Source organism: Dermacentor silvarum, chromosome 5 (genome assembly GCF_013339745.2).
Source record: "Dermacentor silvarum isolate Dsil-2018 chromosome 5, BIME_Dsil_1.4, whole genome shotgun sequence".
Lineage (NCBI taxonomy): Eukaryota > Metazoa > Arthropoda > Arachnida > Ixodida > Ixodidae > Dermacentor > Dermacentor silvarum.
The window spans coordinates 139,698,473-139,719,417 of record NC_051158.1 but is presented as its reverse complement, the minus strand read 5'-3'; the positions used below and the strand labels follow the sequence as shown (position 1 = coordinate 139,719,417).

The window sequence follows — 20,945 nt, the reverse complement described above, 5'->3', positions numbered from 1 at the left end:
AGAAACTTCTGGCAGGGCAAGCGCTTCTTGTGCAAGGACAGCAACACGATAGCAGTGATAATTCTCTTAAATCCATCACCGGCAAAACTAAAACGAAGCACGAGCGGCAATACTAAAGCAGGGCATATTAAAACAAACAATAATTGTGCGACAGGCGTGCAGCAGTCCCGGTGAGTAGCAAGGGAGGTGAACAGAGAGCAAGTTTCACATGATTCACCGGAAAGACTATCGCATAATGTGAGAGAAGTGGTGCTAAGGCACGTGTTTTCACTGTCACTTATACCCGCGTTAGCTTGTTTTCGTACTTCACGGAGACACGAGTCTGGTGACGGTTTGCGCGGAGCCGGCATTGATGGAACTTTCAAATACCTTTCCCCACTTCGATAAAAAGTGTTTCGGGGTCCCTTTAAAAGGAAAGTTAATAGGTACCACCTGCCGGAAGCAGGAGGAGGAGGAATAAATTTTATTTAGAGATGAGCAGACGGTAAGACCGTCCGAGGTGGGCGGCGTCCCTAGTCCAGGATGCCGTGGGCCTGAGCTGATAGCTTGGCCCTGCTCACCAGGCGATGCTGGTCTTCAGGGCTCGGGCTTGTCAGCTGGGCCTCCCACTGCTCGACGGTTGGTCCGGTGATGGGTGGTGTCGATGGTTTTTGTCGGCATTCCCATACCATGTGGTAGAGGGTATTGGGCGCAGAGCAGAAGGCGCATTTGTGAGTATAGCTCGTAGGATACATGGCGTGTAGCAGGGTGCCGTGCGGGAATGTGCCTGTCTGAAGTTTGCGGAAGATCACCACCTCTTCTCTTGTCAGCTTGGGATGCGGGGGTGGGTAGATCCTCCTACCCAGTCTGTAATGATTCAGGATATCGGCGTATCTTTTCGGGACGCTATCATGTTGGTCTACCGGTGGTCGTGAACCCGGTGGGATAGCCCGGAGAATGTGATCTCGGGCAGCGGCGTTAGCCGCTACATTACCCGGCAGGGACTCGTGTCCCGGGGCCCAGACAATGTACAGTTCTTGAAAATTGTCTAGTTTTTCGAGGATGCTCAGGGCTCGTTTAGAAATGCGGCCCTTTTGGTAATTTCTACATGCTGCTTGTGAGTCCATGATCACTGTTATGTGATCTTCCTCTCGCTTGCCCGTAGTGGCCGCCAGGGCTATCACCGTTTCTTCCGCGCAGTCGATGTCTGGAGTGCTTACCGAGGCCGCTGCTACCTCTTGTCCTTGGCCGTTGATCACGCTGATAGCGTGGGCCGCTCTGTTCTTGTACTTTGCTGCGTCGGTGCATCTGACTTCTCCTTGTTAAGGTCCTTCGTATGCCTTACGTAGAGCTTGCACTCTCGCTCGCCTCCTTTCTCTGTTGTATTCAGGGTGCATGTTTCTCGGGATGCTCGCCACCGTGATCTTCTCCCTCAGAGGTAGAGGATCCTCTACCTCTGAGGGAGAAGAGTCCAGAAAACAGTGGGTTCGAACCCACTGTTTTCTGGACTCATATTTGACTGGGTAGCCCAGTCTTATTAGGGTGTCCCTGCCCGTGCTGGTGAGCTTGAGTCGCTCTATCTGGCTCATCTTGTGGGCCTCTGCTTGTTCTTCCCAAGTATTGTGGATGCCCAGGCTGAGCAGCTTCTCCGTCAACGTCGTCGGTTGAAGCCCCAGTGCCAGCTTGTAGGTCTTTAGTATTAGGGTGTTCAATTTGTCTCTCTCGCTGTTCTTGAGACCTAGGTACGGGGTGCCGTAAGTGACTCTGCTGATTATCAGGGCTTGTATTAATCTGAGTGTGTCCTGCTCTTTCAGGCCGTGCTTTTTGTTAGTCACTCTTCGCATGAAGTGCGCGACTTGGGTAACTGTCGATTGCAGCTTTTTAATGGCGGCGAGACCGGCACCGTCCTTCTGGAAAGGGAGGCCCAGAATACGGAGTACGTCCACCTTGGGTATGTTGACTCCATGTAGGGTCAACGTTGGGTCCGGCGTCTCTTGCGGCCTCTTGTCCTCCTTTTGAGGATCAGGAGCTCCGACTTTTCCGGCGCGCATGAAAGACCGCAGCGGTGTAGATAATGATCGGTCCTGTCGATGGCTTCCTGCAGGGCGTCCTGTTGTTCGCCCACCGATCCCGTGCACGTACATATGGTCAGGTCGTCTGCATACATTGCGTGACGGATATCCAAGAGGTTCGGCAATCCCCTCATCGCTATATTGAACAGCAACGGGGAGATCACCGACCCCTGGGGGGTTCCTTTCTGCGGTATTTGGAACTTCTCGGTCCTGAGGTTCCCCAGGCCGCCGTTCTACCCGTCAGGAAGTCCCGGACGCAGTTGTATGTCCTCCGTCCGCAGTTGGTATGCTGTAGGTTGTTTAGCACTGCTTCGTGTGAGACGTTGTCGAAGGCTCCCTTCACGTCGAGTGCCAGGATGGCACTCTTGTGGCGTGTGCTGAGGCCATCGATGACTTCTTCTTTTAGCTGTAGTAGAATGTCCTGGGTGGAAAGCTTAGGCCGGAAACCGAACATAGTGTTCGGCAGGTGCCCCCCTTCTTCCAGGTAGGGCTAGAGTCGATTGTGGACGATGTGCTCGAAGAGTTTTCCCGCGCACGACGTGAGAGAGATCGGGCGCAGGTTCTGTAGCTTGATGGGCTTGCCGGGTTTCGGGATCATCGTTACGTCCGCGTGCTTCCAGGAAGCCGGTATACTGCCGGTCTCCCAGCTTTCATTGATATATTTTAGTAAACTCTCTGTCGCCCCGTCGTCCAGGTTACGGAGGGTCTTGTTGTTAATTTTTTCCCTGCCGGGCGTCGTGTTTCTCGTCAGATTTCTTAAGGCTGCCACGATCTCCGACTTGGTGAAAGGTTGGTCTAGATCCGGATTGGGTTCCCCCTCGTACTCCGGGTGAATGACTGGCTGCGCCTTCCGTTGTTGTTCGTCTCCGAGGTATTTCCCGGTGATGGCTTCGAGCACTTCTTCCTCGGTGCCCTGGAAGTTGTGTATAAGTCTTTGTATGTGCTGCCCCATGACAGTTTTTGATTCTGTCTTCGCCAGAAGGGTCTTGAGAATGGCCCAAGTCTTTCGGTTGCTGAGGGTTCCCTGTAATTGGTCGCACACTTGATTCCAGTTCTGACGTCCGAGTTTTTCAGCATACTCCTCCGCCTGCCGCAAGACTGCGGCAATGCGGATCTTGAGTTTGCGGTTTCTCTTCTGCTTCTTCCATCTCTTCGAAAGTCCCCGCCTGGCCTCCCAGAGGTGAAGTAGGTGTGGGTCGACTTCGGGATGGTCCGCAGTGAGTTGGATGGTCTTTGTGTGCTTGGTAACCAAGTCCATCACGTTCTTGGTCCACTCCTCGATGTCCTCTAGGCTTCTGGGGTGTTCATATTTTCGGAAAGCGGGCCAGTCCGTAATTTTCGCCTGACCTAATCTCACGGGGGCTTTCTGGTGCGTGATTTCGGTCTGGATGATGTGATGGTCGCTGCCCAGAGTCTCGTCCAGTCTCGACCACTCGACTTGCCTTAATCCAGTGGAGAAGGTCAGGTCTGGGCTGGTGTCTCTGGAGACACTGTTGCCGATTCTAGTTGGTATTTGAGGATCGGTCCACAACGTCAGCTGGTGGTGTTGTGCTGCGTTGTGCATGTCCATACCCTTCTTGTCGGTTGATCGGTAGCCCCAAGCCACGTGTGGAGCGTTAAAGTCGCCCACCACAAGGAGTTTTTGACCCTTCGAGACTTCACTTCTCTCAGGAACTTGTCCAAGTCCTTGAGGGTGTCGCGTGGAGGACTGTATACATTCAGAATGTAGAGTCTCTGCAGGGTTTTCTTGTGAGGAACCAGCTCAATCAGAGTATGTTCGATTCTGTGGTTGATTTGGTGCTGCTGCGTCGTGTGATGTTTCTTGATCAGGATGGCGGTCCGGGTCCTTCCTGGGGCAATGTGCGTTTCGTAGCCGGGCATCGTTGGTTTCTGTTTCCTGTAACGCGACGACGTCATGTTGGTGTAGGGCGCATAGGTGAAGTAAATTTTGCCGTTTCCGATTTATTCCTCTGCAATTCCACTGCCAAATTTTGAGGGTTTGGGTCGCTTCTTTCTTCTTTGCTACCTTACTCGCCATCTTGGCTTCCCAGAGTCTCGTTCATCTGGGCTTCTCTGATGGGGTATTTTGGCTTTTTTCTTGCCTGCTCTTTGTCCTTTTCTAGGATGGAGATGCATTGGTTGAGCTCGTTGCCCATCTGGGTGATCTCCTGGCGGAGCGTTTGTACGGCTGCTTGGACGGTGGCTGCCACAGATTTACTTATGGTGTCGACGGCCTGAGCCAGTTCGGCTCGGAACTCATTTCTCAGTTCGGCCTTGTCTTCGGTTCGGGCCTTGTTCATCTTGTAGTCTATTCCCGATTCTAGGTCCTCTATCGGGGGAGTATGTTCCCTCGGCGGCGTTGGTGTTGTGGTCGGTTCCTGCTGTTTCTGCAATTGGTCAATGAGATGTTGGAGCTTCATCTCCAGGGCTTGTTCCCTGGCCTGAGCTCTTCTGTCCCGTTCCTCCTGACGTCTTTCTTTCTCTTCTAGACGCTTCATGAGCCCTTCATTCCGCTTAATGAGGTCGGCGTTTTGCCTTCTGAGGGACGAAATGGTTTCCTCGTATCTTTAATTTCGCTCTTGTGTCGGCAGTGAGGGAAACGGGTCGGTTTTCGACTTAGAACTGGCTATCACTTCCGCCCAGCTTATCTTCTGCTGTTCTTGCTGTGGCTTATTTGTTCCATACTCCGAGGAGCTGGAACTTGTTTCCCTTGTTATAGATGGCTGCCGGCCTCTTGATTTACTTCTCTCCCTCACGTACAGGGGTGGGGGTCTTGGCTTGAGCCTTTTCTCGCACTCCTTGCTTGCCGTCTCGTGAGGTAGTCCGCATAGTTTGCACTGCAACTGGTAATCATGGTCTGCTTGTGGGTTATGCACCCCGCACCGGTTGCAGATATGTTTGTCTGAGTTGGGGCATACGTCCTGCCGATGGCCGATTTCTCCGCAGGCCTTGCAATACTGTACAGATCTGCGGTATGGGCGGCAGCGTGTGTACGAGCTGGCCACCTTCACATAGAAAGGGACGTGCGGACCTTCGAAGGTGATAACTGCTGAGGTGGATGTGCCGAGCATCCCTGCATGCAGGATGCCACAGTTGCTGGCTGCCAGATGTTCCGCAAGTCGTTTCTCCGTCGTACACGCAGTGATACCGTGCACGACTCCACGTACTGTTTCTGGGAGCGGTTTGATGTACGGCGTCATTTCGTATGTGGCCGCCCCTAGTTCGATGCCGTTGATGGAACCGAGCTTGAGTGCGTAGTCCTCGTCTGCGCTGCTGGCAATTATCAGGTTCTGCTTCCACTGCGTTTGGATGGTTACGTTCGCGCAAAATTCTTTGAAAGGGGAACCACTTGCCCTTGCAAGTCCCTCGGTGATCTTCTCGTCCGGCCAGCTGGACCGCTTCATGCCGGTTCTTGGTCGGTACACCACCTTGTAATCATTATCTGGCAGCGGCGGCGTCGCGCGTCGCGGCGGTGGCTTGGCGTTGGTTCGGCTTCCCTGATATTGCTGCCGTTGCTGGTTGCCGTTGGCTTGCATGCTTGCTTCCACTCTCGGGTTGCTCCTGGCGTTCGGTCCTCCTTGCTGGTTCTGGGAGTTTCCTTGGGGCCGTATTCTGAAACGTTCGCCTAGGCGAAATGAGCGTGCGCGCTGATTGGCTGGTTGAGCAAAACTGAATGACGTCGGGCTCAACCACCCAATCAGCTCATCCAATTTTGCTAAAACAGCCAATCGGCGCACGCCTGAAAGCGAAAAAAGAAATTTCGCCTAGGCGAACGTTTCAAAATACGGCCCTTGCTCTCCTCCCTCTTGTATGCGGTCCTCGTTCGGCGACTTGTTGTTTTTCCTTGCCTTGATTGCTTGGAACCATGGGCCAGCTTGCCTCAGCGTCTTGACGCTGTTCTCATCGAATTCCATGTTGCTCTGGTCCGCTGTCGAGTCTTGACTATCGTTCTCTACTTCCATTTCGTAAGCATTGCCGTTCGTTTCCCCTGCCATTCTCGATGCTCGCGAGGTCACGCAGGCCCGCTCCTGGGGCGCGTGCGGCGGTCGGAGGACGGCGTTCGAATATGTCGAGGAGCTCGTTGCTCGGTGGGTCAAGGTAAACAAATCCACTCACCGCTGTCATTCTGGTATCTTTCGATGCCGCTTGCCTTGTTGAGTTCAATGACACAAAATTGTGAAGTTTCGTTAAGGTTAACCGCAATAACTCGCGATAAAAGCAGCCGCCCATGTGAAGCGCGTCCGCTCCACTCGGCCCCCTGGTGGCTTTTTTTCTGCCGGAAGCAGATTATTTTTTATTTAGGCCAAGACTGTTAGAGACATTCCAGAAAACGACCAAATTTACGAAAGAGAATGAAGGTCACAACTTTGTAGCTCAGCAAAACAAAAAAAAAAATTTTTTTCATAGTTATCGCAATTCCGTAAACAGCATCTATTCAAATCTCGAAAGCATACAGAATTGATTATACACCACGCTGTATTAAACCACTGGTGTAATTAGGTTTAATTACAAAGGCGATATTGGTTGAAGAACACTGCAATAGCTGCGAACAGCACGAGCTTTCTCGCAATCACAGCGCGGATCGTCGTCATGTTCTCCCACTTGTCACTGAAAACACGAGATGGACAAGGAGCTCATGAAAGATAACGGCTTATGATGATCGGAACGTCATCAGCGCACACGGCGTCGTCACCTACAGCATTTTGCTTGCATTACAATGCACCTTGCACCGCCTTCCGCACCAGTTCGTGTCGCCACAGCGCTGTCTCTTGTACGGGCCGGATCAAGTGTCATAATACTGCCAATGACACCCTCGCAAACAATGCAACATTTTCGTGTAATTTTTAAATTCACATATGATATTTTGCCGCTTCAGATGTTTTAATTTAGATGCAGTGTACAGAACTGCGACATCTGATTTTGGTACAGAGTTATGAATTTGTTAACTTCGTGCTTCATGGGCCGAGTTCGCAAAGCTTTCCGTTCGTAAAAGGGCTCCTTGGCATTGGCCGCCCACTTTCGCTAACGATACATGTCATGTGTCACGACTAACTGGCATATTCTCTTACAAACAATCGTATACCGTTAGAGCTATCTGTGAATACGGGCCCAATTGTTTTTTTTTTCTGTGTGTGTGTGTGTGTGTGTGTGTGTGTGTGTGTGTGTGTGTGTGTGTGTGTGTGTGTGTGTGTGTGTGTGTGTGTGTGTGTGTGTGTGTGTGCGTGTTGCCGATTTGCGGCCATTTTTGTAAAAGGTATGAGCCCGGAAGTAAAAATTACGTTTTCTGCAGTCGGCAGAAAGTAACCTTCTCTCTGAAATGCACCAAATTTCGCTGAAATTGGTTCAAATGTAGCCTAACGAGAGCAGTTATGCCTTTTGCGCGTACTGAAATTGGGCTAATAGAGTTAGCCCTATATAATTTAAAGATTCCTAGCAGTTACGAACTCAAATCAGGCTTGCTGTGCTATTTCTATTACGCTGTCGTCGTCGCGTCACCTTCAACACCTCACCTTCACCATATAAACAGCATCCCTTTCACCATATGGTGAGGAGAAATAATGCTTTTTCCACCACTGCCATTGAGCATCGACCGTACGCACTTTCGGCAATGTGCAATGGCGAGTCAGACGAACTAGCAACTCAACTATCGTGCAACATTCGCACTTTGCAATTTTCTGTTGGGCTTTGCTCGAATTACGCAGACCCTGAGAGTGGCGGCATCTTTGCTATTGTTTCGGAGGCCATAGTGGGCAATGCAGTAGCGGACGAAATGCGTGCATCGCAAATAAGTTGTTCTTGAGAAAATGAGGGGTAGCCTTCATGCCACTATTTGTGCTATTCCCTATAGTATGCCTTAAGCACCAACTGCGTGCTCGTGGTTCCAGCTATCGGACCCAAAAGCAGTCCCTCAACAATCAAGGAGCGCATTTGCTCTGAGTGCAAACATCATAGTTTACACTCCGGGTTCTCAGAAGAAATGCCTCAACTTACTTCGGCACTATGTTCAAGAAGTCCAGAATAATTGAAAAATTCCGTTGGATAACCCAATCGAATATTTATGGTTCTCCAGTCGCAGTGGCTTAGTGTGCGCAAAGTGTTTTCGGTTGCAATTCCCGGCCATCGTAGATGCCATTCCAATATCGGCAGACGCCAAAACGCTCGTTTAACTATATTCTACGATAAAGAACCCCAGGTGGCTTTGATTATTCCGGAGTCCTTTACTACGGCCACTCCTGTAGCAAGACTTCGTCTTGGCAACTTGGTTCTTAACTGTTTTGAACACAGAGGGGCTGGGACAAAAAACTGGAGAATCCAGAGGCACTAGTCCCGTTCTCTTGGGTATTTCTGTTCCTCTGTCTGCTTCCCAATCGCGTTGCGTTCCTACAAAGCCTCTCATAGCCCGCGTGTTACTTTCGCAAGTTTAAACGCCATTACAGAATCAATCAAAATTTATGCCAAACACAAAGCTCTTCTTCAACAAAGCGAAGTGTCCAGCAGGAAAGCTATCAGATACATCTTCACAGCCCTACTTCGAATCATCTCACCACGAGCAAGCGTGGCCAGTAAGTGAAATTTGTCATTCCGTCTCCATTTGCTCAGGCATGATGTATATACGACGCGCGTCTCCACTCACCAGCGGCGGTGGCATCGACTTGTCGGCCAGCAGCTCCTGGTAGATGCGCATCGCGTGCCGGTGCTGTCCCAGGTGGAAGGCGCAGTAGGCGGTCCACAGCGCCGCCTCGAGTCGGGACGACTGGGACGAGGAAGAGGAGGTGCCGGTGAACTCGAGCAGCGCCATGGCTCCCGTGAAGTCCCGCTTCTCGAGGAACTCCTCCAGGGTGGGCAGTCGGGACTCGGCCGACTTCTGCGGCCTCTCGACCTTCGGGCCGTCGCCGTCGGCGCTGCCGGCCGAGGACGCGTCCAAAGCGACCACCGCGGGCTTGGTCCGCGACAAGAGCTGAGAGAGCGAGAATAAACATTACCGAGTTTTAGAGATGGCGTACACAAGCGGTTTTGCGTACGCAGAAAGAAACACCAAGCTCGACTGCAGGCCCTTTGCATTCTGTTGTACGTCCGGCGGATTACGTCCCCTAACTTAGTCTTTTATCTCTAAAACTCTCTTTGCTATAATACAGCACCTAGTCCGCCGCTTTTGATTTGGAACTGTCACCGCCTGGCCAAGCTCCCGCAGTACGTTACGAACGTACTGAAGGCCTGGAGAGGAGGAGAGGTGCGGGTTCCGGAGTGAGCCAGTCATTCAGACAGGTTGCAGGTTGAATTGTGGTAAGCGCACAGGTACGGTACGCTTACCGGTAGCTAAAGAATGTAGCTGGAGGACAATGGCATTGAAATACACCTGTCATTATGACATTTTTTATGTAGCTTAATTTCTCCGATGGAAAACTAGCCTCGCCGAACGTCAGGTTAAAGCTTACCTGACTGCTGCTGTAATCATTGATGATAAGCTCTCCCATCTTACTCGAAAAACCCCTTTGTAGATAGAGCTCAATGAGAACCGAGAGTGATCGTTTGACACGTATATAAGTTCTTCATTGCTAAGGGGAACTGGGAACATTACTCTAATAAAGACTAATGTTCATGATTATCATCATCATCATTTTAATCAGAGTAGGGTTGAATGAATGAATGAATGAACTTTTATTTCCCTTTTTAAGAAAGGGGAGGGGCCGGGGAGGAGAGAGGGAGGCCTGTGTGCTCCAGTCTTAGCACCTTCTGCTGCCAGACGTCCGCCTACCAGTCGTGGTAGGCCTCCGCTACCTCCTCAGCCCACCTCAGGACTCGGTCCTGCAGGGTGGGATCGGAGCTGCGCAGGGCAGTCTCCCACAGCTCCTCGCTACTAATTAATGGTTTGAGGTGGCGGGGGGGGGGGGGGATATTTGATGGGGCATTTCCACATTATATGGGAGAGATCTGCTATGTGGACAGGGCAGAAGCGAGACTTGGGTGTCGGGTATGTGTCGGGAAAGAATAAGTGCAAAGTGCGTGTTTGTAGTTGGCGCCACAATATTTCTCTCTGGCACGTGCTCGACAAAGAGAGAGGTGGATACAATAGGTGTTGGTGTTTGTAATGTGCGCAAATTTCATGGAATGTGATGAGTGCGTCTTTATTGGCCTGTTGGTGGGAGTCATTGGGTTCTCAGGTAAGGCCCACATTTCCGTCCACTCGGTCCGTGAATCCTCGAGCAGCGGCATGAGCCATTTCGTTGCCTGGTAGTCCTTGATGTGCTGGAGTTCAGATGAGAGCGATGTAGTTTTTCGGCGGGTGAGCGACTAGTAGAGAGTGCGCGAGGTTTGTAATGTAGCCGCTACTGAAGTTCCGGATAGCAGTCTTCGAATCACTGATGATGACATCGCAATCAGGTAGCCCCGATGCGAGTGCAATGGCGACCTCTTCTGCGTCGCCCGCTGTGGTGGTCCTTACTGATGCTGAACGAACGGCGTTGCCCTGCTTGTCTACGACCGCTAAAGCATAACGATGTTTAGTTTTATAGGCTGCGGCGTCCACGTAGTAAACTCCTTCCGCCTGTCCATAGCTGCGTTGTAGCGCCTTGGCTCGAAGTTTCTGGCGTTCGACGTGAAATTCGGGGTGCATGGAGTAGGGTTGAAAAATCATAGGCAGAAGACAAATGTAATGTTCAATTAGCCTAGTAAGGGAACAAGAATTCATGATCTCCAGTCAGCCTCTAGAGCCCGCCGTGGTTGCTCAGTGGCTATGGTGTTGGGCTGCTGAGCACGAGGTCGTGGGATCGAATCCCGGCCACGGCGGCCGCATTTCGATGGGGGCGAAATGCGAAAACACCCGTGTACTTAGATTTAGGTGCACGTTAAAGAACCCCAGGTGTTCCAAATTTCCGGAGTCTCCCACTACGGCGTGCCTCATAAGCAGAACTGGTTTTGGCACGTAAAACGCCATAATTTAATTTTTTTTTTAGTCTGTGCAGGGGTCTGTTTATCTAGGCCAATTACTCATAGCGAATCCTGATCATAAGAAGTAAATTTACAGAAGAATAAGAAAATGGGTTGGAGTGCATGCGCCAAGCATTACCGAATCCTGACTGGGAGCTTACCACTGTCGTTGAAAAGAAAAGTGTACAATCATTGCATTCTACCAGTGCTAGCATATGGGGCAGAAACAATGTAACTGGGGAACAAGGCAAGGACAGCGCAAGGAACGAAGTAACGAAAAAATGTTAGGAGTAATTTAAGAGACAGGAAGAGAGCGGTGTGGATCAGACAGCAAAAGGGGATAGCCCATATTCTAGTTCACATTAAGAGAAGAAAATAGAGCTAGGCAGGTCATGTAATGCGAAGGGTTGATAACCGTTGTACCATTAGGGTTACAGAATGGGTGCAAAGGGAAGAGAAGCGCACTCAACGACGGCAGAAAATTAAATAGGGTGATGAAATGAGAAAATTTGCAGGTGCAAGTTTGGAATCAGCTAGCGCACGACATTAGTAATTGGAGACCACTGGGAGGTGCCTTCGTCCTGCAGTGGACATAAATACAGGCTGACCATGCCGAAGCGATAGTCGGTGAGCAGGGGTGATCACAGGATGCTTAAATGACCAGTGATAAAATTGTTACCGAGTCTCCAGAGTGTGCGTTGTGCATTGTGAATGAGTATAGGTCATGTGAATTGTGAATGCCCTAAGTACGTGGAAGAGCGTCAAAAGTTGAGCAATGACCTTCCGCGCCACGACAGCCAACCGTTGTCGGAGGACGTTATTTTAGGCCCTTGGCCAGACGTTAAATCGAGTTTTAAGGCCAACTAGGCGTTACTAGACTTTTTAAAAAGTACGGGCGTGGACGGTGGGCTTTGAGCGGACCAAATTGCTTGCCATATGTTTTACATTCTACTTTTCTCGTCATCGTCACCCATCACGCGCCTCTTTCTTTCCCTCTTCCCCTTCCCCCAATGCAGAGTACCTGGCTAGAGGAATATACCTCAGGCCGACCTCTCTGCATTTCATATCATTAAACTTCTCTCTCTTGCGTGTCATTCACTGGGTGTCATTCCAGGCCAAATTAACCAGCCTTTTTCCTACCATCACAGATATAGACGAAAACATTCGACATGTTTGTTGAAGTTCAAAACACGTTCTCCACGTTCATTTTTTTTTGCCAAGAATTTTCTGTAACTTTGGCGAAAATTTATCATGCTCGCCCAGCTTAGCTAGAAGGCACCAAGAACACACTTAATTTTTTTTTTGTTTTTTTCAACGGCATGTTTCATGATCCAGTCACTCACATGGTATATATGGCAAGACGATGAAGTGGTGCGACTGCCAAAATAGCCAATTTTTCAAAGTTGAACATCAAGCTTGCCCAGGCCCAATTCAGACTTCTCTGTCCAAATGCATGCAACAACCAGGAATTCTTTTATGAGACAACCGTCGGACCGGTTGCTCTACTTGTTGCATTTGAAAGAGAAAGTTAAGTTACAGTGACTAATTATGATAATGATCGAGGAGAAAGGAAACCTAGGGGCCTAATTTTTATTGATCATACCATAAGAAGCCAACAAAGACACCAAGGACAACATACGGGAAATTACGTTTACTTATAAATTGAATTAAATAAATGAGTAATGGAAATGAAAGTGGATGAAAAAACAAGTTGCCGCAGTTGGGGATCAATCCCACGCCTTCGCATTACGCGTGCGATGCTCTTACCGGAACTACCGCGGCGCCGTTGTGCCATACACTTTCCGGGGCATTTATGTTTTACTACTGGAACTAACCTGGGAGTTCTAGTAGTAAAACATAAATACCCCAGAAAGCTGATGGCAAAACGGCACCGCGGTAGTTCCGGTAAGAGCATCGCACGCGTAATGCGAAGACGTGGGATCGTTCCCCACCGGCGGCAACTTGTTTTTATTGCAATAGCAATTATGTGTACACTCCAAGCGAATTTGTGCCGTCACCGTCGTCGTCGCTGTGAGCTTCCGTATAAAGTCCAAGGGCGAAAACACCGTCGCCGCGCGCCCTACGCTGTATGTGCGAGCGAAAGTGTGCGAGGGGAGCCGACGATCGCGGTTCAATCTCGCCCGCGCGAGAGGGAGGAAAGCGGGCAGGAAGTGCGCCGTCTTCCGTCGCGCGCGAGGCACCCAACGTTGCCAGGTACCGGGAGGAGGGGGGTGTCGTTCTACTCCGGCTGCAACTGTGGCTGCTGCGCGCGGTCGCGCGCCCGCACCTTGAGAGCGATCTGCGTTGGGGGCAGAGTCTGGGTTCATCGGCGGCTCGTAGCTTTGTGCGTGCTGCATTCTGGACGCTCGTATATTTGTGCGTGCTCGGCGTTCAGTTCGCGCTGAAGCGAAAGACCGCACGACGGTCACTTCGCTCACTGCAGCTGCCGCGTTTCCTCACGCCTGCGTTTTGACAGCGAGTGTCCGTGGTCATCGAGTGTGATGTGTTCATGTTATCCTGTGCGCGCTGATACCCTGCTTATTAGTTTAGTTAGCAAGCGAATGTTTACAAGTTCCTACGGCCGGCAAAGGTGCTATCCTCACTTCGAACGGCTCTCTGTTAATCTTCTGTCGCAATCAATGTTTCGAAACTGCGAACTTTCAGTCACTTTCATTGCCGGGAAGTTTTCACAAAAGAAGATTGGGGGTTTCGCTCCTCTACGCAGCCATTAAACCCCAAGAAATGCGCCAAATCAGTGAAACATTGCGTTGCAAAACAACACTTCGCAAAACATTACTTCTTCTTAGATGCAAGTCGTTCAGCACACTGATCCACAAGGCATACTGCTAGGTATAGCTAGCTGCGGAAATGTGTACCACACCCCGTTTGCCCGCGCGTTTCAAATTCCCGGAATTTTTTGGTAGCACCTCGTAGCCTAAAGATATTTTGCGCTTTGAAGATTCAGCAGATCACATGAAAAATAATGCAATGTTCTAAGTTTTCACAAAAAGCTTTGTGTTCAAAGTAAAAAAAAAGCTGTTTTGGTTATCGGCATAACAATATATGGGATAAATCATTTGATAGCTCTACATGCGTGCTATGCATGTTAGAAGTTACAGAAAAGTATTACTTTTGAAACGTTAAAAATATTTTATTTATTTTTTTGTGCTTCTGCATGCCAGCGGACTATGATGCAGACAGCAAAGCTGGCTTCGTCTGTAACGCATATGACAGAAAAACGGTCTTATGGTCTGCGTATTATTTCCAGCAGGCGCACGCTGTAATGCAATGCGACTTGTGCTTGGTGTGTGTGCTAGGTGAATCATCCAACCATGTGCATGGAATATCACGACGCGTTAATTTCGTCAGGGAGTTCTGCAGAGTTGAAAGGCACGTTTCATGAAGTTTTTAAATAAAGATATTTGCACCTAAGTAGCAAGTATAAACACAAGAGGAGCGCTTATATCGCTCACGCAAAGCATTTTAAAGGTTATGTCACGCTGGAATCGGTAAATGTTTGATCTAATTTAAGAGTAGCACTTTGTGCCCGGCTCCCTGGAACCCAACGACTGTCATCAGCCGATCCAAGCGGAAAACACCTTCACAATTACAAGGCCTATAGACACGTGAACAAATTCTTCTGATGTTGCGTATAGCTGCTGTTCGATAGCCTGCAACGCTCGAATATAAGATTCATATGTGCATTATTTAGCCTGATGTGCTGAGAAGTTGTTCACGTTTCGTATCCATGGAAAGAAAAAAAAATGAATATGAGATGAGGCTGCCGAGCTGGACGTCACTTGTCTTGCTAATTCTGACAAAAAGAAAGCCAGTCACAGTTTGTTGAATAATTTCTCCGGCTCATTTTATCAGCAATGTCTCCTTGCTAGACGGCAAGACTTCCTATATTTATGCTGTCTGCGCGATACACGTCAAATACCATTTCGAAAAATAACCTCTCGCGTTTTAAAAAATACCTTTTTGTAGCAAAATTTACACCTGCATAGCAGACACGTAGGGCTATAACGACATATCGCATATATTTTTAGGCCGACCAGCAAAGGAACTTTTCTGACTTTGAACACGAAGCTTTTTGCATAAAAAGTTAACTGTAGACTGTTATTTTTTTCTTTTTCGGGTGATCTGGATAATTTTTAAAGCTATAAATATTTACGTTAACAGGACTACCATACTATATTTAATTTCGGCTTTCCGGATTTTCCTGCGTTACCCCCACAAAATATAACCAGGCAAGCTAAGTTATCCGAATAAAAAAGGAGGTCAAATGGAGATGCGTGTTGCAATTGTACAAATTCAAAGCTGCAACCATACCATGTCACTCGTGAACGTTTAGCGACCTTTTCGCCAATATTTCTTGTTTCGTAAACTTAGCTGGAGTAACGAATATCACAGCGTAATAACGCGAATTCCACGTATCTGAAGTGGTAGAATGTGTGCGGTGGTTCAAACCGCCACCCACATCCTACAAAACTAAAAGCAACCGACGCACTTACTCACCATTTTTGAGGTTCTCGCTAGGTCACACAGAAGTGTGTTCAACGTTCTCGTACACTACGTAGTTTTTCTCGGTGAGGCCAACTTCTCGTGAACGTTTTGCGAGGAACGCACGAAGCAACAGTCTTCGCGTGTGTGTGTACTCTATACGCACGTAGTCGCCATGGTAGCAGACGACGGGCAAACCGCAAATCACGTGACCAAGCCGTCACAGTATTTACGTTCAGTCGTGCAAATAATAATTACGTCAATTTCATACGCAATGACAAATTTTTATTCACTTGTTTTTTTTTGAGAGCTTGTCTGCAAATTTGGGTATAAAAATTAGCATGAGACCGAGTACGACATTGCGCCTCGGCTTGTTGTTTACATTCACTGCTACAGCAGTGCTTGTGCTTCATCAACGCAGTCACTTCCACGTGGTATTCGCGGTTCTCGCTTCATCTCTATCAACTGCCGAATTCGTGTGTCCTGCAAAATGGGGCGCAAAATCCCGAAGAGTCGCCGACATAAAAAGTTGAAGTCAGTTGATCCCTTTCGAAAGGATGCCGGTGCGCCGAAGCAAGACGAGTGAGTTGTGCTGTTCGAAATCATCCAGTCGCGTCTATCGTTTGTATGCGTGCAGTAGCTGTATTTTGAAGAGCGTGTCACTGTAATGGTTTTCATTTCCGTGTCAGCATCTATCACAACCAAGGCGGGATTAGCTGCGCCAGATGTAATGTATGTCTTTTCGGTACTTGCGATTTTCTTGTATTTTTGTTTTTCTTTCCGGACTATGGATTGATGAGCATATGATCGTACTACCCCTCGAAGCGAGGTGGTAGTGGTAGCATGTCTCTAGCCCCGTCGTTCTACAGGTCGCGCCACCTGCCGAATCTCGAAGGAACCCCACATGGGATCCGACATTACCACAGAACACCCATACAAACTTAGAGAAGGGAAACTGTACCTTCCACAGTGCAACGAAAATAAGCGTAGCGGTGGCGTTGTAAACTAAAGTATGCGACCGAGAGATGGCGCTGGCAGAATCGAAACTAATATCATCATCATTAGGTAGTGAGCAATATGGCCGCTACGGTAGCGGTTCGTAGGGCTGGTCGCGCTGCTCGCTCGCTGGTTTGGGGCGTTTTGTTACCGCTTTCGGGGAGGTATTCGTGTGTACTGTACTCTAACATGACTACAGATATCTTCATTATGTCGCCAGGTGACCGAAAGGCCTCAACTGGCAATAAAACACTTCAAACAAGTAAGCTCACATTGTTTATTGTCAATGGTGAATGAGGCAGTACATGATCACAATTTTCGTACAGCTCAGGTGGACTTAATGTTGTCCGTCACTGAGTTTACAACATACAGAAACACAGATTCTCTGCGTTCGACGATTTCAGCTAGATTAAAGAAAGGAACACGAAAAATTTCTCGGCAAAAATGTACTGTCAGCAAGATAAGCTCGAGCTGCAATGTCTCATAGCTCTCATAACACATTGGCGAGAGGCACGAAGTGTAGGAGGGGGGCGTTATGCTAAATTTTACATCACATTTCCTGCTGTTGATATTTTTCTACTGCACATTTAGTGCTCAGGTGCGGCAGCAAAGGCTTTGACACAAGTAGAGTACTTGTAAGGAAACCAAGGAACGTTATGGAGACAGCAGTGCTTACAAGGACTTCTGGAAATATTGTGTGAATAAACAAGGGCACTAAATCAACATATAAGCAAGCCCAATTAATGCTCACAGATCCTTGGAAAATGTAATTTGTGGTTTCATGGTGAAAAATAATCTCGGTATATGTATTCAAACACAGCAAAGAGGTTGCAAGGAGATGAACACTTCAGTTGAGTAACAGGTGACCAAGAGAAGCCTCAGCTTGGAGCCAGCGTTTCACCAAGCAAACATATTTGTGAGGGCCGAGACGAAGAACAGTTCCCACGCTGAGGTTTCCCTTGCTTGTTCACTGTTGATTAGCTGAATGTTAAGCTGAACTTATTCTACGAGTACATTTCAAAATATTTTTGGGAGCACACCGTGCGCAGGTTTTGTCATCTGCTGTTTGAAGAGAAAGAAAATTTGCTTTTAGTGATTTCTCAAGTTTGTGAAGTGTGAAATAGGCTGGCCGGTTGTGTGAGCTTGCCTTTTCTAGCTATCTCTTATGGTGCAGTACTAGCCTAGTTATTGATTTCATGCAAACTGTATATGAGCCTCTTGTAGTAAGCAAATGTAAAATCATGCGCATTTCCAGATCTAATTCTAATCCTAGCACTTGCCATGCTAACTTTCCCTTAGATTTTGTCATGTCATATAAATAACTTAAATTGGACCAATAATATAGAGTACGTCATTAGCAGTGCTAATCACATGCTCGGGTACTTATGGCGTAACTTTTCCAAATCACCGTCTACTTTAGAACGACAGCTTTACAAGACTAATTCGCTGGAAACTTGAATATGCATCTGCAATACGAGATCCCAGTCGCGTTAATCTTATTACTTCACTTGAACGAGTACAAAATGACTATACTCGTTTCATTATTTCTAATTATAACCGTACTGCGAGTATAACTTCAATGTAAACTGGCCTAGCACTCATTCCACTAGCTAATCACCGTAAAGTCGGCCATCGTTTGCTATTTCATAAAATTTTCTATCACACCACACTTCATGACGATTCATACTGCGGCCTCAGTGCATTTCAAACTGCGTCGATCATCGCAGTAAAGTCGGAATTGATTCATGTAACACGAAGTCTTTCTTTCATGCCCCGTACATCTTAGAAATGGAACCACCAAGTATCGTAGCCATCACAGATAACAAACTTTTTTGCAAAACATTAGCTAACATTGTATAATCAGGAGAATCATTATGTTACAAGAACTCAATGCACTTGTTTGTTTTACTCTACTACTTTGTAACCACTCCCCTCTTTAATGACCCTGGCCCTGAGGGTACTTTAAGCAAAAAATAAAATGAGTTTCAGTCAACATGAAGTGTCATTTCCTTAAAATTGCATTAAGCGCTTTTGATCATTTTAAAATTCTTTGCATTTTCATGTAACAAATTATCGTTGTGAGGGAGCATGTGATACTTCATGGTACTAATGCCCGTCAAATTGATTTGCAAAGAGCAGATGACAGAGTTTGTGCATTAGCAAGTAGGAGCTTGCTACATTGTTTCTGTTCTGGTCGTCATGGCTATAATGACTGCAAAAGAAACAAGTTGGGACTCAACATGTTACTTCTCCGATTGTCATAAAGCGCCCTTAAAAGCAACTAAGCTTGTATGTCAAATTTCTAATTCCCGCTCAGTATGATACAAAACTGTAGACTGCTGTTTTCCTAATAGGGCTCACACCTCTCTATCTGGTAAACTTCTAAACATTTCATAGTGAGGCACGTAGTTCAAGAGGACCTGTTGTCATTGTGGTGACAGTTGAGCATCTTGTGGCTTAGCGTGGGCAGCTTGCAGACCAATAATCTCTCTTTTGTCCGTCTTCCTGAAAAGAGAAATGACAAAGCCATGACACACATGCAAGCAAAAAATGGTGAAACAAAAGTTAGTCCCATAAATGAAGAAAAATCACGGTTCTAGTTGAAGTGTTCAGAAACATACCCTGTGAGGATTCTGGCCCTTGATGTTACTTCCAGTGGAGACACGTTCACGGTTGACTTCTATGTCCAGAGACAATAGAGTCCAAAGGGATGAGTCCAAATATGAGCAGCGTCTTGGAGGCTGGAGTCGAAAGAAAAAAGAGCCTAAATTACTATGGTGGAAGTGTGCGTGAGTTTGTGATTCATGTATGACAGAACAGTGCAGGAAACGCTCCATGACAGACAAACGCACAAACACACACACACAACACTGTTTTGAGTGTGCATTTCTTTCAGTGGTGTCCTTGTGTGGGCTGTGCTTAGTCAAGTCTCGATTAAATTACAATTTCTGCCAGATACTAGTAATAAACACAGTCATCTTATGTCTCAAATGCAGTTAATCTAACTGTATCACCGGAACTACACTTGTCACTAATGTGCAGTGAATTTATCGCGGTGTATCATTTATGCAGAAACAGGCAAAACTTTATTATTTATGCTGTACTCATGTTAGCAATTTTAGCAACTTGGCAAAGTAGCAAGAGCCTCGTTTCAATTGCTTTGGAAGGGCAATAACTTTATAATTATTACTATTTTCTACTTCTAAGAAATGTCGACAGGAATCTGCTTTGTCCGCCTCGCACGCAAAGAAATTGAAAGTTGAAAATGCGAAACACTGCTTTTTTACTCACCGGCGCACAAGCCCAGGGGCTGCAAGGTTAATCCGCTTTCGTGGGTAGTCTTCAAGCAGACTGTGCTCGGTTCCAGCGATGAATTTTCGTGCTGGCCAGCACGTTTTTTCGAGCAACCAGACGCAACGCGGCCAGACGCGGCAGATCACAAACGGCGGAAGCCGTGCACGCAGCCGCCAGTGAAACGCCGCAGCTGATAAGTTCACCGTCTTTAAACACGTTCGCTTGGTGGCAGCTATCGAATGTTGGACGCATAAACTGGCTGAGGTATTATTGATATCTAATTAAAATGAACCTGCGTGGTGCTGCTCAAAGGAAACGACCACCCCGTTCGCAAATATAACCGCCGTACAATTTGAATCGATAAACAGCACGAACTGCAATCGATACCAGTGGGCTGCCGCTGATCACATGTCAGTGAGGCCTCAAAACCTTTATTCAAGTAACAAAGCACGGACTTTAATAACAGAAGTCCAGTAAAAACAATAGACTGCTTATTTTGTAAGAAAATGACACTGTAACTGTGTCTGTCGGTTATTATATGTACTTTAATAGCTCAAATATTGAGTCGTGTTGAGCGCCCCTAGCAGAAAAAATACAAACTAAAGTATTCGACCAAATTACAGTAGCTCCACTTGCGCGCTTATGCTGGAACGCGCCGCGGTTGATTTTTCGCCCTCTGTGGCCATTTGGTGAACTCGAGAGTTTCCGGGGCCTGACATTACGCAGTTAAAAGCGCCATGTTGGGAAGTCGACGTTGAATGTCGTTGGCGCGCATTCGCACCATGTTTTGACTATGGGAAAATACTGTTGCGTGCCGTCGTGTCGACAGAAGCAACGCGTGGACTCCGCATACAAACATCGAAGCAAGGTAAGCTTGCGTGTCCTTATTTTGTATCTCGCGCCTTTGCCTGGCCACGTTTGTGCGTTGTTTCGCTTTTGTGATCATGCCCGCAGTCGCGAGAGGAGATTCAGCCGGAATCTGTGACATTTCACTAGCTATTTTCTCCAGCGTACTTGTTGAAAAAAAAAAGTTTGCGACCGTCTTGTGTTCACTCGAACTCGTCTACGATTCGCGGCGAACGCTCATAACGTTGAGCTGAGTGCAAATTCTTGCGAGACTAAAGTTTCTGTGCTCGTGCGTGCGCGCGCGTGCTTGTCATAACCGGAATAGCA

General features: G+C 47.8%; 2 protein-coding genes across 4 annotated transcripts in view; one reads left to right on the top strand and one right to left on the bottom strand.

Moving 5' to 3' along the window:
- LOC119453784 (intraflagellar transport protein 56) overlaps window positions 1-15,624 on the bottom strand; it is an 85,600-nt gene extending 69,976 nt beyond the window's left edge. The window contains exons 1-2 of the mRNA XM_037715839.2: window positions 15,498-15,624; window positions 8,686-9,009 (exon numbers count right to left, since the gene is read on the bottom strand). Of these exons, the coding sequence (XP_037571767.1) occupies window positions 8,686-9,009; window positions 15,498-15,500 (327 nt within the window). The 5' untranslated portion in view covers window positions 15,501-15,624. The remainder of the gene's footprint in view (window positions 1-8,685; window positions 9,010-15,497) is intronic.
- A 240-nt stretch (window positions 15,625-15,864) lies between these two features.
- The window catches only part of LOC119453783 (coiled-coil domain-containing protein 137), a 39,827-nt gene continuing 34,746 nt past the window's right edge, over window positions 15,865-20,945 (top strand). The window contains exon 1 of one of the 3 annotated variants that reach the window (XM_037715838.2): window positions 15,865-16,064. In XM_037715838.2, the coding sequence (XP_037571766.1) occupies window positions 15,973-16,064 (92 nt within the window). In that variant the 5' untranslated portion in view covers window positions 15,865-15,972. Of the gene's footprint in view, window positions 16,065-20,485; window positions 20,641-20,945 lie in introns of those variants that run through there. The other 2 variants (XM_037715837.2, XM_049668504.1) reach the window with 2 other exon arrangements.